The following is a 20,485-nucleotide window of genomic DNA, read 5'->3' as shown; positions in this document are numbered from 1 at the left end:
TTTAATTAAGATTCTCAATCAGATATTGTCAGTCAATGGAGATCTTTTTTTAAATGATTAATTTTTACAATATCCTGTGCAAAGGCAATCTCATAAGTGTAATAAGCAATTTCCAGGAGTTCTATATCTGCATCAGGAATCTCTATGACTCTATCCATTGTTAATAATAATGCACTAATCGAAATTTATTAATTTATATAATTATAAATTTTAAACGAGCTTGATAAAAACACCAATATTAAGTTGTCAAATTATTGATAGCATATGATAAATGTGGCTGTTATATGTCATATTTCAGTTAGTTAAATATCAGTTGCTAAAATATATAATAATATTGCATTTTAAAAATCCATACTTTGTTGTCATACGTCAAAATATCAAATTGTTATATCGAATTCATTTTAAACTAATGTCAAAACCTTAGACAATTGTCAATGTTAAGTCAATACTAAATTTCCACGAATTTTACATATCTGTATCGAAAATATATGTAATTCGATATTGTTTAAATAATGTGTAGGCATTTAGCACTTTTTATATTATTTATTAGATTTAGAATTTTAACTTTTAATTTTAATAAGTATCTAATTTAATAATAATAATTAATTAATGTATATATTTTTGAAACAATGTGTGTTTAACTAATTACTTTTAAGAAGGTTAATTGTTATTTATTTGGTTCAAAATATTATTTAATTATATCAATTAATTAGATAGGTTTTGTTTGATTTGCCTAAATTACTAAATATATACAACATAGTCATCAAAAATAATTAATAGTTTGAATAGTAATTGCTAAAAATTTTATTCTAAACATTTTACATTTAAAATATTTAATTTCATTAAGGATTTTGATAATTTGTTGTCAATTTTAATGTATTTTAAAACCTAAAATCTTATATTTCATTTATGTCTAGTTAAAATTTCTTCATATCATACGTCGTTTTTGAATTATTGAGGTTATGTAGAGTACTTTTTCAAAGTTTAAGATGTTAAAAGGATATTAAATACCATATTTATTTAACAAATTAATTTTTAGAGATGTTATACAAATGCCATACGTTGAATATCAATTATCTTATGTATACCCCTTCCAATAAATTAGCCAGTGAACGTCATAGATGATGTCGAATATATTGCCAATTGCAATTTGTAAAAACGTAAAATTCGTTATATCAAATATGTTGTCAAATGTCCGAAGGATTCTTCAAAATGTTTTAATGTGAAAAACTTGTTAATGTGATTAATAGAATATAATATGAATAAGAGTATTTTCAGTATTAATTTAATAATTGTCGTTAATAAATTTATTAGTTCTAATTATATTTATAAATTGTATTATAAAAACAAATATATTGTTTTGTTTAGAATTGTAATAAGTTCGTTCAGTTTGAATGAATTTTACTCTGATGTATTTAAGTAAGTAATAGTATTAAATTTAGTTCATTTGTTATTTATTTTGCCTTGATAACATTTTATGAAGTATTATACTGATCTGAGAAAATACAAAATGATAAGATTATATTGTACGGTGCATTTTCTTCAAATATGTCTTTGGTTTAGATCTATTATCTACCTGGGAAGTCCCAAAAGTAATATGATTGAGTTTTATTTAATTTAAAGTCATTTTATATTGTATTTATTTGTTTTTTTATTCAGAATCATAATGTATTATCACTTTTATTAATTTGAGTTGATGTATACTTACACATGTGGAGGTACTTCAAAAAAATGTTTGTTTTCGTAAGCTTTAACATCAGCTGGACCGTAGATGTTCAGCTCTTTGTATGGGTTGATACTAATTAATACTGGACCAATATAAGTCTGCAAATTAAAAATATGAACTAATCATTGAGAAATTGTTATCCAATGGATAAATTGTATCCAGTACATTTTGCTCAATTGAATTTTTCATTTGGTTATGAGATAGCATAGGTAATTACGGATACATCGTCATATCAGTCTAGAGGTACTTCATACATATTTCACATGTCTGATTTATTGTTCAGTCTATTGAAATATATGAACACCATCAATTCAAAGTTCTTAATAATAGTGTGACTGATTGCTTCTCGGTGAGTTACAGAAGAGCAATTATGACATACCTACGACACTTGATGACTAAACACTATTAATAGAGCAATACTTACATAAATAACATTTTCCTTGAATCTCTTCTGAAGATTTTCGATGAACGCCCTTTCATTCGTGTAGTCCTCTAGCAGTACAGCGTCCTGGACTCCCACTCTGTCCCTGTGCTCCAAGTGGGACTCCATGGCCTAAAAGAAACAAGCGTATCGTGATGACAACTCTTTCACCATATAAATGTATTTATTCTGAATCAGTTTTCATATTTAGTCAGTACTTTATCATTCCATGTTTACAGATAGACTAAACTTAAGTGTACCAATTAAGATAGTTCGCGTTTTCTTGATAATCGCCATCGAATAAATATTAATTATAAATTTTATTAGCTAGGTGTCAGATACAAGGATCGAATTTAATTGCTTTTATATATAATATTGATAAGGCATTGCCCAGACACAGAATACATGGGATATATGCTAATATTCGATGGATTAGTTAGTATTTTTGGAAATTATTGTTTTATAAATACCGTGTATCTATGATTATATGTGTATCTAACTAAATTTTAAGATAAAACGTATTACATCCATACATTAATTGAATAAAGATAATAAACGTTTATTATTTGTTTCTGATATGATATATAAAGGGTGTCCCAAATTTTTTTTTGAATTTAATGCCTTGCATTTTTGGAAATTATAAAATTTCTGCTATCCGACATTTTATAGTTAGTAAAAACAGAAACGCACTATATATTTTATTAAGCGAACAATATTTCAGAACCAACGATGGTTTGACGGAAATGGCTTGCAAGTTTCAGAAATACTGTTGAAATTACGATTTGTTAACCAAGTTTATTTGACTAAATTGGATGATATTGGATGAATTAGTGATATATGGTTTCAACCAAATGGCGTCACATAGCCATATAGAGTCTGATACAATTCAATGACTACACCAGACATTTTCTGTTAGTGTCTCTTTCGTTATGATTTAACAATGTTTGATTTACGGTCTAATGAGCCTACGACATCTCATGTATGTTATTAATAGTTGCAGATGGGAAATCATCAATGTTTTCGTTCAATAAGTACTAGTAAAATATTATTAAAGAAATTGATATCATAACTTTTATAAAAAGTGAAAATTGATCACGAAAATTGCTACTATTAAAATTATCTATGTTTATCTAGAATTTGCATTGATAGTTCCTTCGTGATTATAATTTAGGTTAGCTTATTAACAAAAAAACAAACAACTGAAACATGAGTGAGAACATATTGAAGTAACCATTGGAACTAATTTTTCTAGAAATGATACAGATACTCTTAGTGGATATATGAAATTTTATTCTTTCCAATACTCTGCTGAGTATTATTTAGCGGCTAATTTCTTATCATTAATAGCTTATTAACTTATTACGTTGATAAAAGTGTAGTGAAGACATAAAACAACTGTAACATTGTAAGTCTCACAGGTCTGATACATGGACGGCGCTACTAGAATTAAATCCATATGTTTTTTAGTTAGCCCTAACACTCAAAAGATGCGTGTATAAATTTGACAGCTGTCGGATCATTAGTTTGAGAATTATAGCATTTTGAGTGAAGCAACTTTTGCTATTGTGACCAAATGGATAAAGAGGAATTTCGTGTGTTGATAAAATATTACTTTTTGAAGCAAAAAAATACAGTCGAAGCAGAAACTTGGCCTGATGCCAGAAAATCAACCATCAAGGATCGGTATGCTAAGTTTAGACCTGGATAAATGAGCACCGAAGACGTTTAACGCAGTGGACTCCCAAAAGAGGTTGTTATCGACACTCTAAAGATATCAACTGAATGTGTACTTTTGAACAAAAACAATGACGAGTTGTTGATTCGGAGCAGTGTTTGAAGATGATCAAGCGTAATAAACCCGAGATTCTGCGTCAATGTGTAACAATGGATGGAATATGGCTCCATCATTTCACTCCGAAGTCCAATCGACGGTCATCCGAGTAGACTGCACACGATGAACCCGCTCCAAAGCATGGAGTACTTTTCATTGACTAGCTTGAAAAAGGAAGGACCATTAATAACGACTATTTAACGCCATAGCGTTATTGGGCCGTTTGAAGGACGAAGTCGCCGAAAAAAGGCCGCATTTAAGTTGGAGGGTCCCTATAATCAGTGTATCACCCTTGAAGGGAATTATGTTGAATAAAAAAACTAATTTTTTCCAAAAAAATGTGTTTTACTTTGGTAGGCCGGGGAATTTTCAATTGACCTGTTATTTTTTGTATTTTGAAAATATTGTAAAAGACAGACTCAGACATGGTCGTTCCCAGATCGTTCTTTAAAATGATTCATTTACTCACGTCCATTTTGATGTGGATTGTTATGCCTTCAAAAATCTGCGAGGCATTTTTTTAGGAGGAATCTTTATTCAGACATACATTATTGCTGTATGGAGTAGCTTCATTTTTAACATTATTTTGAAGAGAACAAGCATCAATGTAGTAAAGTGTAATTATCAAGGTCGTATGGAAGAATTGGAAAAATAAGCCCTTGAATAGGCTCTTTTGCTGTGTTTGCTATACAATTTCCTTCTTCCGTACTTGCTCTAATCGGATGCTGTTGAGATTTACAATTGCAGATGATCCATTAGATATCAATATTTGGCCATATGCTCGGAAATATGAACTGTATCATAAAAATGTCCCAAAACTCAAAATCTGTGCCAGGAAAATAAGGTTATCCCAAAAACTGCATGAATGTTTAATTTATCCTAACACGAAAGTATGTTATTGGACCGTAATAAATTAATTTTTTTCATGATATTCCTCACGTATTTATGTACCATTTTGTTAGATTAGATTTCGACTCTGTGCTAACTCATTTTGTCGTGTTTTTAAGATGTCAAACAAACGTACTTCTATTTTGGAGTTGTTTCGTCAAGGAAACTGCCAATGTGAAATTGTTCGTTTACTCAATGTTGCGCGGTCGACTTTCTCGTGTTATTAATAGTTTCAAAGAGCTTGGCACCGCCAAGATTTCTGCTAACCGTAAGATCATCAAGAGGCTAGTGCAGCGAAATTATAGGATCTTTATGACAAAAGCCACTCGTGAGGAACTCGTCGGTTTATCGAATAGCCAAAAAGGAGCTCAACCTCAAGGTGTACAAGCTCTTAAAAGTTCAGCTCCTCATAGATGAGAACAACCGGGTACGGCTCGAAAGATATTGCCAACTCAAGCCTCGGGCCGCTGCTCAGTGATGGGAGCTCATTCTCTTCACTGACGAGAAGCTGTTCATCGTTGAGTATATGCACAACCTCCAAAATGAGAAGCTAGTCTGTTGAGACTCCCGTCACGTCGACCATCGTCAAAGACCCCCAAAATCCGCAGTCCGTCATGGTCTAGGGCGGAATTTGCTCCAACAGCAAGTTCATCCTTCTTTTTGTAGATCAACGGGTCAAAATCAATCAAGAAATGTATCGTCACGACATTCTCGAAGCCGTCAGCTCAGCAGCACTTCGGCGATGCGATTTGAACATTCCAACAGGATTTTATTCTACTCGCCGGATCTGAACCCGATGGACTACAGAATCTGGTCCATTTTAAGGGCCAGGGCCTGTGCTAGACGCCACAAAAGTTTGGAATCTGAAGAGAAGATCTGCGGTCCATTATCGAAAAGTCACGTTTAAAAACTGTGTATCGCCGCGGGCGTGGCCTCCACTTAGAAACCGGCTGAGTGGTACTACTGCTAAAGGTCCATGTTGTTGTTATTCATTGTTGTTTTGCTAAATTTGTCTGATTTAATAAAATTAGAAATTTTTTTGGGATACCTTGTACATAGTTTTTCTGAAAGACATCTCCTGGGCGAAAACCCACTCATTTTATTTTGCACACGTATAATTTGACTTCAAGGCTAAATTTTTAAATTTGAGTTTTATTTCAATTAAAAATGCACTCTGGAAAAACATCTAAATTCGAAGAACAATGATGCTCTCGATAATGTTTGTTTTCTTGTTGATGAACTATATTTAGGTCATGATGGGTTTCTTATTTATTATAATCGTTGAGACTTATCGAGACATTCCTAATAATGTAATGAGATGTTGTAATAAGGAGGTGAAATTATCAAACCAATTTAGATAAAAAGATAATTCAGATTGCTTAAGTGTTTCTGAAAAAAAAAACGTTTAAAGACCGCGTCAAACATCGAGGAGGTGAGGTCATAGCAAAAAAAAAGATTAAAAAAAAATCATTATCGTGATCAATACTTCAATACTTTTTTTAACTGTACTTCATATTTTAATATGTTGTTATGTTAGGTATATAATTTTTGCTACTAGATTTTTTATTTTTGGAGGTTTAAAATAAGGTTCTCTGATCAAATCTAAATGTAAAACACCATTGCATAAACGCTTGTAACTTAGTTTTTGTAGAAAAAAGTAGCAGTAGACGCTTGTTAATGTGAACTAATTTAAACAATATGTTGTTCACGTTAACAAAATGTAAATAATAGACCTTTTATTAATAACAGATGACTAATATATATGCATATATTTATAACGAACTAAACAAATATTTCAACAATGATAATTATTTTTTAATTACAAGAAAAACAATCAGCAATTTTAGTTTGCTATAATTGGAGAATATACGAATTTTGTGATTACATTAACGTAATGTTTTCATTATTCAGTGTTTATGTTATCAAGCTGTACTTAGTTAATACTGTTAATATTTGTTTGATTCTTGTCTTGAATCACAGAGGATATTTTTATTTCAAGTAACAAAATTGGTACCTTGCGATTAATAAGATTAATAATTTGTTAAGACATGTTAACAAATAAAATATAAGCACCATTATATTTTGTGAGAATTCTTCAGTACCCACTAGAAAATTATTTAAATGTTAATATTTTTTTGCAATATTGCGATGTCTTTGGATAACAAATGTTTTAATTTGTCTATAGTAGTGTCTTCCATTTTTGTTCAATAGGTACTAATACATGTCAACTTTGGGAATTAGATAAAATATATTGTTGATATTGAAAAAAATTTGTATGTCCTACAATACATTGTCAAAAACAAACATCCAAATGTCTGGGGTAAGAAGTGTTTCAACTCTACATTTGTCATATTCTGTAAGTGTTGCATGTGAAAAAAGGTTAGAAGTTGATATGAACAAAAAGGTGAAAGGTGATAAGAAGAAATTCCTTGTATTATGAACCCACACCATTTACAAAATGAGATTCATATTTCATAGACACTTATAATAGAATGTGGCCTAAGAACTAAGCCAAGTGAAGTGCTATTTGGAGTTTAATGATGCGGGTAGTGATTGTAAAGCCACAAAGCTATGAAAATTGTTTAGTATCAGGATTGTTATGTTAATACGATTGAGTGACTAGGTTATGGATGTTAGGATGAAGCCACCACAGTTTCCATGAAATCACAGGAAGAACAGGGCTAATTTTAATCCAGACTTACCGCAAGGTTATAATAGTCCCTCATATTATGACAGTATTAAAAAATACGACCGATAAAACACCACTCACTCGTTTTTGGTTCAACTTAAAGACCAGTTATCACTCGGCCTACTAAAATAATACTTTTACATGTAATAACGTTGATTAAAACCCACTAATTGTTGTCGTGTTTTGTTATTATCGTCGCTGTTGTTGTTATTAAGGTGAATGATGGTTACCGTTGAGTGTTATTGCTAATCCGGTGGTATACCTTAGGGGACACAAGGACACTAACTACACCGACACCGATTTACGAAATGAAATGAACGTGCATTTGTAGCCGGAATGAGAGCGAGATAAGGATTGTATTATCTGGTCCTTTTATCGTCAAAAACACACAGCACGTCACGTTTGTTGATGGAGAATCATCGTGGCTTATCAATAATATTATTCGCTAGGCATTTCGTTCAGAGCAAATAACCGATTTCGACTTCTTTTTTTAATCGCCGATCGTTTTCGAAGTACACTTAATGGGTGCCTTTTAGTAGCGCATTCGAAATTTGTACAAGGTGATTAAAAGATTAATGCTACAAAGGTTATTTGTCGTTCATCAAGATTATAGATTCGATAAATCGGTATATTAGGTGATTGCATTTGTTTTGATCAGCGATATCTGCGAAAGTACTAAGTATCTATATAGACAGTCGGTAAACAACCTAACCCAACGGTTATATTCGATGGTTTTTACATTTATCTATGTAAAATTATAGTTTTTTTCATATAAAGTTATACAAACTATATATACACTAATCATAGAACACTTAAAACTGTATTTTCGACATCCATTGCTTTTTATTCATTACGCCTTGTTTTTTCATTAATATTTTTCTCTTTTTTACTAACGAGGGTTAATCTGGACCGGACCTAGAGTTTAACGTGGTCGTCAGTATTAGGCCTACCGACTGGTGAGTGACCAATTTTAGAAATTATCTAAGAATACATCCGGTCTTACCCAGCCTGGTTACTGGCGTGACCGGGATCATACTCCTTGTCGGATTTTGCACTCTTACCTAGGACAAACACGAATATTAAACAATAACAAACATCAATTTACCATCATGCCCAGCAGGATTCGAACTCGCGACTATTGCAACTATAGGTGGACCGTCCTGTCGCCTTTACCACTGAGGCAACCAAGCCGGCCCATTACTTTGTTGATTGTGTTTTATTGTTACTTTTAGTTTCGACAAATAGCAGTCAACAAAATCTACAAATGGACGAAAGATTGGAAAATTCAACCTAATAGCTCCAAATCTGTCCACGTTAATTTTGCATTGAGGCGAAATAATAAAAACTTAATTATATCACTCAATGGATGCCCGATTCCTCAAGCAGAATCATCTAAATATCTTGGATCCATCTTGACTGTAGATTAAATTGGAAGCATCACGTTAGACAAAAAGCAAAACACATTAGAACCAAAATAAAACAACTCTACTGGTTAGTCGGAAGATACTCTCAACTTGATCTAAAATCAAAGAGGTTGATCTATAATACAATTATAAAGCCAATTTGGACCTATGGGGTGCAAATATGGGGTTGCACTAAAAATTCAAATCAACTAGTTATACAACGCTGTCAAAACAAGGTTCTTCGATTGATTACCAATGCCTATCGCTATGTAACCAATGAAGAACTGCACGATGACCTGGAAATCAAATGTTTTTGCGAAGTTATGGAAGATTTCGCCTTGAAACACGAAAGAAGATTACTAAATCATAATAACGTGGAAGTAATACAACTGCTGGACAGCGCAACTGCAGGATGACAGGAGATTGAAGCGAACAAAACCATACGAACTTATATAAAGTGTATAAATTTGGTGTAAACTATAGCTATAAGTTAATAATTAATAAATAATTATAATTTTATAATCGAGGAATACATACTGATGTATTTTCTCGCACTCGTCTTGCTTGTTAATTAATCCAGGTACATAGGAAAAGTAGTAATAAATTAATTGCAAATTAAGATTATACTAAGCGTATCTAATATAGATGTTATAAAAAAATTCAGTCGAAGATAATAAATTACAAGGCCTGTTAGTCGAAAACCTAGCTCCAACGCTCGAAGAACTTTCAGATACCTTAGTAGCTAGTTGGATGAATGAACGAAATAACTGCTTTCAAGCTTTAAATTTCAAAGGAAAGGTAAAAACTTAATGGAAATGGCCATCGCTCTAAATCGATCGATTTAACATCGTGGTTTCGTTATATGCCAGACAAAAAGGTGACAGGTGATGAAAAATGAATCTATTTGATAATTCATACATGCATATAAATACGCATGGTGGTATCAGCCAGATGTAGGGTATTACGAGCTGATAAAACCGAATGAAACCGTTGCTTCACATGTCTATCGTGGTTAACTGAACAAATTTATCGATGTATTGTTACAAAGAAGACCAATAATAGTGCGTTATAGACATCTGTAACTTATTAGTTTTCATTAATTATACTTTGATTAATAATATACTGTAACAATTTTTCCCAATAAATTGCTTTTTAATATGATCGGAAAAAATGACCAGATAAATGTCCAGAAGTAGAAACACGAATACGGTGCATGTTCAAAAACTAAGCTTATTTTTACATAATTTCACCAGTACATATGAGAAGTAGTTTTTTGACCTGAACTATGAACTATCAATTTTTAGTCCTTGGTCAACAACTTTACTTGAAAGTTGTTTTTTCAGTTGAAATATTTTTCCAGTTATGTGGATCTTCAGTGAAGATAAATGAGGATAGTACGAAAGTATCAGCTCAGTAGGGGGAAGGAGAGATGGAAATCGAGGGAAACCCCCAGATTTCAAAGGTTTGTAAAAAGTTTTCACATTTTTTTATCTAAAATAATCAGTTATTGTGTATTGTGTTAGTGCTGAGCTGGTGTGACGGAAAATCGAAAGTTGTTCAGTGTAAAGGCCATTGTTTTTTTTAAGCACTAACTATAACATATAAGATCTCGCAGAAATCTTGTAGGCAGCTGCTTCTACGGTGTAACGGTTAGAGCGTTCAGCTCACACGCGGAGGTCACACATAAAAGTGTAACACTAAAAAGAGAAATATAAAATAATTTTAACAAAAAAATTTAACCGACTCAAACCTTTCAATTTTTTGTTAAAATTATTTTATTGTATTAAAAAACTCTGTTCGGCCTTTGGTTGTGCTATTGGAGCTCTTAGCGTGAATTCTATTATTGGTTAAATTACCAATTTCCTTGATTATTTTGTCGATGAAGGACTTCAAATATGCACTGTAACACAATTTTTTAGAAGTACTTTCAAATTTCAGTTTTCTTTTTTCTTTTCAAAAAGTGTATAAGCCAACGTAATATCTTCAGATACTAAATTTGAAACTTTATTGTAAAACATCCGTACAGTGTATTTTATTAAAAGTATTGTTCATCAATAATCGCTATGCTACCTTTTTCCATCTTTCAGATATTTTACGGGCCCCATCTCGAAAGAACGATGTATATTTTGTGGTTATCCACGAATTAACCTATTTCCTGGTATTTTTATAAGAAATAAAGCACTGCTTAGACAGATCACGATTCATATGTCGGAACAAGTCGCAATTAGGAGAAAGTTCTGGAAAATACGGCGGGTGGGCTAGCACTTCCTATTTTAATAAGTATATTTTATACCTATCCCCATTGATGGTTTAATCGAGAGATACCTTCATCATTTTTCAAATTAAAATAATAATATTAATATATATTAAAATAATAAAGTAAATCTTCCCGCAAATCCCGATGCACTGGGTAAATTTTCGGACATTTTTAATGCACTGAAAAAATATTTTGTTCACACTTCGTAGAAGTTATCCATACTGAAAAGTGAAGCTAATGTACTAAAGCAAATGTACCAGATTCGATTAATACCCAAATTTTTTACCAAAATTTTAATACCAGATCAGGAAAACCAATACTTAGAAAACAGGTCATAGAAAACAATAAATAATATTATACAATTACCAAGATGTGGAAATTTTTTTTTTCGAAGGTTTCCTTGTTCAGTCGTCAAATCGTCAAACGTCGATATTCAAATATCTCAGTATATTTTTAAACGAGGGTCTATGAAGATTAATGAGCCTTTGATGGATAATTTATAAAGTTAATCACTACAATACATCACAATTAGAAACGTCAATTATTGAAGTATCATTCATAAAAATGCGATCGCGATTTTATTTGGTGTATTTGAACCATAAGGACATTTGATTGTTGAGTACAATAGGTATATCGGTCTGTTTTTGACTGTATTGCAGGTTGACTCATGTTTTATAGATTCGCGTTTAATGTTTAATCTTCTAATGTGTATTATTTTGACAGTTTGGCAGTACTTTCACGATTTATTTGCAATAAGTAAACCTACGGGTTTATGCGAGATATTTTATTCAAAAGTGCACAAATTCCTCACAGCTTTCTGGGGCGAAATTTATCTTTCAGGCGGAAGATATAGCATCCAGCTTCGAAAAATATGAGGGTCAAGATTGCAGACAGCGTAAAGCAGGAACTAAAAGTAATAACTATGGTGAGACATAACATATTAATACTATTATATGGTACTTCTTTATGAAATCGAGAGATGGCAATTGATCCAACTAATTCAGAATTTCGTTATTTCGGCACCTTCCATAGATAGGTTGCAATGTTTTCTAGATGCTGTAGTTGCTATAAGCAGAGCAGATATAAGTTATTCATTTGAATGGAATGAAGTAATAAGTCAAACGTATCGGGTGCATGAAGAGCAAAATTTTGTAAAAGTATGTCAGCCACTAGTTACTGTTGCTGCAATAACACATACAGCAAATAAAGCATTTAATTGTTTTAGTTTCAACAGAAGTTACAGAATAAAAAAAACAGATCTCTAGTATTGAAGTTCCAAAAATGCGTTATCAGGTTGTTTAAAACAGTTGTACTGGTTAAGGATCAAGTTCATATGATTGCTTATATAGTCTATACTAAGGAACTGAAATTAACACTGTTTCAGTTTAAATACTCAAAATGCTAATGAATAATAGTTGTGCAGTTGTTATTAAGGACTTTTTGTACTTTATTTTTTGCCACTGCAGAGCTTCTGGGATTTATGAGTGAATGTAAAACTGATTCAAGTGAATTTTCAGTCTTTCCTGAAACCAGAGGGAAATGTCCGGGCTTTATGATGGAGGCAGTTAGATGGGGGCAATATTTTTCAGACAGTCTTACTCAGTTTTTACTTTTCATTGTCAATATCCATCATTTGATTCATACCAATTTATTGATTATTCAATAAGTTCGCAGAGAGGAAAATGAAAAATGGGCTTCAGTGCATTTATTTTAATGATCCTTGCGTCCATGTATAATATTACTATCAATAGTTATTTGATACCTCCTTATTTGATATAAATCACTTTTCAAGACATATTTTTTGAGGTGTGGGAAAATCCAGACTTCAAGGCCAGACTACATGATTAGCAGTTAAGCATTAGTGTTTTCACTTTTCATTCCATCCATCCCTATTATCTTGCAATACCTTAGAAAGTTAGGGTTGGGCTTTAATTTGCTTCGTATTCTTTCATTTTAGTTTTGCTTGATACTTCCTTTTTGAAGGACAAATTCGTGTTTTTTCCAATTCTGGCATTCGTTTCCATTTCCTTCTGACTTCCATCACTCTCGATTTTTATATTCAGATACTTTCTTTATATCTGTTTAAGATTATCTTTGGATGTTGTTATTATCACATCGTTTGCAAAAGTTTCTGTCGCCATTTCTATTTTTTTAAATACTTTTATCCCCTATATGTGCTCCTCTTTTGTCTATTTGATATTTATTTATTATTTCATCCATTGATATTATAAATAGGGTTGGGCTTAAACTTGCACTTACACTGTCTTAATCCTGCTTGTTCTACTTCCTTGTTCTAACGTAATCCGTAGTGTTTTCGCTTCTTACTCTGTCAAATTCCTTTTATATTCAATAAAATCTAGATGTAACTATTAATACAGACTTTTTTTAATCACATGCTTCAATCGCATTAATTATTCAGAATAATTAGAACAACCCATCTTTCAGGTAATTTATGGAGGTCTTTCCAAGAAAAAAAATGTTTACCCTGAGCAAAACTATTCGTCGAGTCATTTTCTAACTTCTTCGAATTTGGTAAAGAGCTGCACTGCAAGCGCGTGTCCTATTAATGCGACAAGTTGATAGTCGGACAGGGCAAGCTCTGTTACTATAAACTGTTTCACTAGGTCTCAACAGTTTGTAATACATCACGCATACACAGACGCATTGTCTTGCGACCACATCTCCATTAGATCTACGAGCACCTTTATTGTTTCTGCTAACTGTTTTCGAGTTTGATTTGCTCTTCATCAAATAACTCTTGCCGTTTCGCAACTTCAAACTTTTTCTGTCTATTAGAGCTTTCTTTGTCTGGCTCATCGAAATCACCACTTTTGCAACGCAACGTTTTCAGGCACGGAACTTGGCATTTTCAAAGAAGTATAAATCTATGATGTTGTACACTTTTCCAAAATATAACACATATGGCTTTGAAGCTTGATATTAGTAATATAAAATAACATACGTGCCGATCATAAGATTACATACGCTTACTTTAGTAAACTATTTTGTTTAGTTTTCTACATTTTTGAAAGATTTTACAAATAAATACTATATATAGATTATTGACAGTAACCCTAACATTTATGGTAATAGTTTGAAGTCGGTACGAGCAACAAATTATATTTGCTTTGTTCGTAATTTAATTTTTTGTATATGTCACAAAAATATGTTATTATTTTTGTATTGTTTGAGCTCGGCACTGACTTCAAACTGATCAGTTGATAGTAGTTAAAATAATATTGTAAATAGATAAATAGGTTTACGCAGGTATTAAGCTAAATTGTGTGTATATGGTAGAATATAAAATACATATAGTAAATATGTTAAATAAGGTTTATTTTTATTTGGTTATTACCACTATTATTGTGTACATATGTTATTTTAAAACGTTTTTGTGTGTGCAAATATCTAAGTTTGATTATTTTTTACTTTTAAGTAAGTTTCTTATTTATTTTTTGAAGTCGGTTCAGTTTTTTTGTTAAACATATTTTTTTAATTTAATATTCCTTAACAAATACAATCCTAGTTAAAACTATATATTCTATCATATTTTGAAATAAAATACAATGAGTGTGATATAAATGAACGGTATCAGCATTATATGGCATTTCTTCATTAGATTGATAGATATTAACAAACGACGACGACTTATTTTAATTTATCGTTAATTCGTGGGCCATTAACCATCAATAAAAATATAATTGTCGTCTGTATTAATATTATAATCTCAATAATTATATCTAACTGTTTTCTTAAGTCCGTGTCGGTTTAGATGAATGTCATAACCGAGGCGCTATCGACAATTCTCAACATAGTTATGACAGCATTGTTCGAGACTTTTATCAGCTTTCCTGCAAATTAATTGTTTAATATTTTTACGTTATCAATCATTCGAAACAACAGAGTGAAATGTTTTCGATTTGTGCTGTAATCTTTTTTAATTTAAAAATGACACTATTTATTTTCTACAAAACCTAAGTATTCGATTAATAAAGTTTTTAGTTTAGATTATTATAATACATGAGCTGAATTGGGTCAAGAATTAAATAGAACGAAAATGAAATGAAACACATAGATGGCGCTAGTTCTATTGCATTCACCACTTTTCTAGTTAGTACTAATTTTCAAAAGAAATCCGTTAAAATTTCATGATATTTTACTAATAAGTTTGTGTGTTATGGTACTAAGATTGACACTACTTTTGTTGTTTTTAAAACAATGCATCAAAAACAACTAAAAAATACCGTTCAAGCGAAGCATTAGCTTGAAGAGTGTTGTTTTTATAACACTCCGTTCTATCAGAAACAATAATAAATTTGATTGTTGGTATGCTGACTTCAGGCGTGGTCGTATTGACACCGTTGATGCAATGGACGTCCAAATGAGGTGGTAACTCGAGAAAACATTAAAATATCCACGAAATCGTTTTGAATGATTGAAAAGTGAGGTTATGTGAGTTAGTTAATGTCATAAAGATATTAAAAGGACATGTTGGTTATATATTATATAAGCATTTGACTATGGGAAAGCCGAAAAGTGGTTGCCGCGTTTGCTCACTGTTGACCAAAAACAAGAACATGTTGATGATTCTGAGTAGTGTTTAGCCATGTTTAAACATAACAAAACAGAATTTTTGCGTCGATGAAACATGGACCGAGCACTTCACTCCGGAATCAAAACGATAGTCATCTGAGTGGACAGCAACTGGTGACAAGTCAATTTTGACGCAAAAGATAAATCATTCTACAAAAGTGATACTGAAATATTAGAGTGACGCTGCAAAGATTGTGTTCCAACGATATCGTTTTTTAGAACTACTGTAATTTGGTAAAAAAATGTTGTTTGTCTTTTTTTTTGTAAGAACAAAACAACAAAACAAAATAAAATATTGTTGTTAAATAGGCCTGTTGGAAGAAGAGTTCAAAGGATTAATAAAAATAGTGTTAATTAGAAAAATTAAATTAAAATATTTGCTGTTGAGGCCCATCAAACATATCTAGAAACTTATAGTGATCCTTATAGTGAACTTATAGTGAAGACAAGTTCGAAGACTTAAGTTCGAAGACAATGAAATTCAACATTTGTTAGACGAAAATCAGAAGCCTAAATGTTATGGGATAGATTCGAAAAGGGGGAAAATGGCTAGCACATGAATTGATTGAAAATGCCATTTCGAATCGTTTCAACATCGCAGTTTCATTGCTTGGCAGAAAAAAAACAGAGTTTTAATGTTTTCAAATTACATTTAAATTACATTGGTTAGTTAGGAGAACTGTCCATATCAGCACCAAAGTCTTGTTGTTCATTTGGTGGGATCAGCAAGGTGTAGTGTATTTATGAGCTCCTAAAACTGAATGCAGCTAAAACTGCAATTGTCCACTGGTGTCAATGAAACAAATTAAATAAACTATTGTTGCAAGGAAAACGTGTAATAGAGTGACCACTCGCAAAACAATCGTTCTGTTGCACTAAGCATATTCAATTAACATAACAGGTCACTTGAAAAGTCCCCGGCCTAACACATAGATGGTGTTACCAGACCTATTTCCATATGTTTTTTAGTTAGCCCTAACCCTCTAAAGATGAGTGTATAATTTTGACAACTGTCGAATCATTAGTTTATGAATTGTAGCATTTTGAGTGAAGCAACTTTTGTTATTGTGAAAAAAAATAAAAAAAGCAATTTCGCGTGTTGATAAAATATTGCTTTTTGAAGTGAAGAAATACAGTTGAATTACAGCTTAATACCGAGTTTCCGGACACTGCACCAGGAAAATCAACCATGAAGGATTGGTATATTAAGTTTAGACGTGGTGAAATGAGCATCAAAGACGGTGAATGCAGTGGACGCCCAAAAGAGGTTGCTACCGACGAAAACGTTAAAAAAATCCACAAAATAATTTTGAATGACCGTAAATTGAAATTTAATGAAATAGCAGACACTCTAAAGATATCAACTGAACGTCATGTTATTCACGAATATTTGGGTATGAGAAAGCTCTGTGCAAAGTGGATGCCGCGCGAGTTCACGTTTGACCAAAAACAACGACGAGTTGATGATTCGGAGCTGTGTTTGAAGATGATCAAGCGCAATAAACCCGAGTTTTTGTGTCGATATGTGACAATGGATGAAACATGGCTCCATCATATCACTTCGAAGTCCAATCGATAGTCATCCGAGTGGACTGCACACGATGAACCCGCTCCAAAGCCAGGGAAAACGCAATGGTCGGCTGGCAAGGTTATGGCGTCTATATTTTGGGATGCCCATGGAATAATTTTCATTTACTACCTTGAAAAATGAAGGACCATCAACAGCGACTATTATATAGCGTCATTGGGCCGTTTGGAGGACGAAATCGCCGAAAAACGGTCGCATTTGAAGAAAAAGAAAGTGTTGCTTCACCAAGACACAAGTCAGTGGAAACAATGGCAAAAATCCTTGAATTGGGCTTCAAATTGCTTCGTTATCCACCGTATTCTCCGTATTTTCTGGTCTCAGATTTCAAAAGAATACTCGCTGGGAATAAATTTTCGTGGAATGATGAGAAAGGTTGTAGAAAATTATGGAAATATTTTGATTAATATCGAGCTTATACATTAATTTTAAAGGATGTAGAATATATGATTTTACTATGTATTAAATCGCATCGGATACATTTGTAACCAACTAAGGCATTATTCACAGGCTTTACCTTTCAGAATGTGTTATTTCCTTGAAGTGTGAGCAAACTTTTTTCAATGCGTTGAAAATGTCTGAATTTGTGAAATGAAATGAAATATCATAAGATATGCAAGCACTTAATATAACTGATGCTACAGCAATAGTTATGTTCGCAGTGTTCACTAATATGTTAAATAACAGCAATTTGAAAAAGCAATTTTAGTGATTACGATAATCTGTCAGTGCAGCTGGAAAAATTTTCCAAAAAGATTAACATTTGTTTTAGCTCCATCATTTTATTTTGGAGAAATATTTTGATTGAAAAATTATAATTATTAATATTGCTATATTATTAAATGTTTTAAAATCCTCTTCAAACAGATACTTGAAGTGCATAGCGATAAAAACCCTATTTGTTGACGCCAGACACCAATATCCACAAGAACCACTTTTATTATACCTATAAATATGCAGAAAAACTATAGTATACACGTATGTATATGTAAATGACTATAGATGCAAAAATTATAATATCGGTTTCTCGAAACACGGATTCGTCACGACCAAAATTAATTTTTTGCCTTTCCCCAACATCCTCGACAATTTTCAACGCATTGCGTTCGTCCTAATTCAAGCCGCTGATAATAGAAAGCCGACAGAGCGCAACAGATGTTTTATTTGTCTACTAAAGTGTCTTTTATATCGTTAAGATTATATCAAAATGTATGCTAAACAGGCACAGAACCAATGCAAATGTATTTCTGGGATATGATCTCACTGATATTTTGTAGTACTGTCGCGTTTGAATACAGATAAACACTCGCACGCATACACATACATAAGAGTTTGTCAAAGTGTCCTACATAGCGATTACATATCAGATTTTTATTAATTTAAAACAATCTAAGGTCATTTGTATTCATCTTTGATAATATTATTAAAACATTACGAAAACATTTAAGAAATCCTCAAAGTGATTTTGAATAACCGTAAATTGAAATTGAATGAAATAGCTGGCACTCTAAATATATCAACTGAATGTGTATATCATATCATTCACGAGTATTTGGGAATGAGAAAGCTCTGTGCAAAGTGGATGCCGTGCGAGCTCATTTTTGATCAAAAACAACGACGAGTTGATGATTCGGAGCAGTATTTGAAGATATTTGAGCGTAATAAACCCGAGTTTTTGCTTCGATTTGTGACAACAGATGAAACATGGCTCCATTATTTCACTCCGAAGTCCAATCGACAATCATCCGAGTGGACTGCACACGATGAACCCGCTCCAAAGCGAGGGAAAACGCAACAGTCGGCTGGCAAGGTTAAGGCGTCTGTATTTTGGGATGCGCATGGAATAATTTTCATTGACTACCTTGAAAAAGGAAAGACCATGAACAGCGACTATTACATAGGGTTATTCGACCGTTTGAAGGAGGGAACAGCCAAAAAACGGCCGCATTTGAAGAAGAAAAATTGCTGCTGCATCAAGACAATGCACCGTGTCACAAGTCAATGAAAATGATAGGAAGAAATTTTCGTCGAATGAAGAGGTGATCGCCGATACTGAGGTCTGTTTTGAAGCAAAGTACAAATCGTACTACAAAAATGGTATCGAAAAGTTGGAGGGTCGCTATTATCAGTGTATCACCATTGAAGGTAATTAGGTTGAATAAAAAAAAATTCTCAAAAAAATGTGTTTAACTATGGTTGGCCGGGGATTTTTCAATTGACCTGTTGACCGTATTAGTCGCCCTATATAACATATTCTTTTTGACGAAACGAAAAGAAATAGTTGTGATTGTATTAAAAGTTAAATTATCTTTGAGTGTCGCCTGTACCTTCGTTCGCCAGTTTGTTTTTTTATCGTAATAGCATTGCTATTATTCTAATTTTCAAATTATATCCTGTATAGAATAGTTTTGTATATATTCCATACATAGTCTACAGCTGAGAAACTAAGATACTACAATTCCCCTTTGGTGGCCATACTCCCTGAAGTGCCTGATTTTCAGCCGGACTGGGTATCTTTGGAAAAATGGCTGTTTTCTAATTCCAATAGTCTATGGCAATTACGATAATTTTACCAGAAAAACGATTGCAAATCCAACGTCACCCTGTATCCTGTTTTCTCTTGTCGAAAAATAAGTTGATAGGGTTAACTGTATGAATTCAAAAGAGAGCAGCTTTATGATTTCCACAGAATTGTATCGATTGCGCTAAATATAAAACGTGTACGGTTTAAGAACAAAAACATATACATTGAATGTATTTTATTTTACTATAGGAATTGTCGATTTATTGGAACGACCTAACAGACAATCCTGTGAATATAATCGTATCCCAATTTAACAGAATACTATAAATCTTGCAGTCTGGAATTTATATTTTCAAAGCTCAATAAAATTTCACAGAGTGATGGTCCCTCTATATAACAGGTCAATTGAAAAGTCCCCAGCCTGACACATAGATGGTGCTACTAGAATTAAATCCATATGTATTTTAGTTAGCTCTAATCCTCAAAATTATATAGCGACTATTATATAGCGTTATTGGACCGTTTGAAGGATGAAACCGCCGAAAACGGCCGCATTTGAAGAAAAAGT

The 20,485-nt window shown here is 32.4% G+C and overlaps 1 protein-coding gene across 3 annotated transcripts in view; it reads right to left on the bottom strand.

Annotated features, from left to right (window-relative positions):
- The window catches only part of Myo61F (unconventional myosin 61F), a 64,545-nt gene that overhangs the window by 15,791 nt on the left and 28,269 nt on the right, over positions 1-20,485 (bottom strand). Inside the window, exons 1-3 of one of the 3 annotated variants that reach the window (XM_076407222.1) lie at positions 7,786-7,922; positions 2,151-2,279; positions 1,709-1,824 (exon numbers count right to left, since the gene is read on the bottom strand). In XM_076407222.1, coding sequence (XP_076263337.1) covers positions 1,709-1,824; positions 2,151-2,276 — 242 coding nt within the window. In that variant the 5' untranslated portion in view covers positions 2,277-2,279; positions 7,786-7,922. Of the gene's footprint in view, positions 1-1,708; positions 1,825-2,150; positions 2,280-7,568; positions 7,923-20,485 lie in introns of those variants that run through there. The other 2 variants (XM_076407221.1, XM_076407224.1) reach the window with 2 other exon arrangements.

Source organism: Rhynchophorus ferrugineus, unplaced genomic scaffold (assembly GCF_030347505.1).
Source record: "Rhynchophorus ferrugineus isolate W39M unplaced genomic scaffold, kcgeb_rfMv2 rfM6, whole genome shotgun sequence".
Lineage (NCBI taxonomy): Eukaryota > Metazoa > Arthropoda > Insecta > Coleoptera > Curculionidae > Rhynchophorus > Rhynchophorus ferrugineus.
The sequence above is the reverse complement of the archived record's forward strand: the minus strand, read 5'-3'. Positions and strand labels throughout refer to the sequence as shown.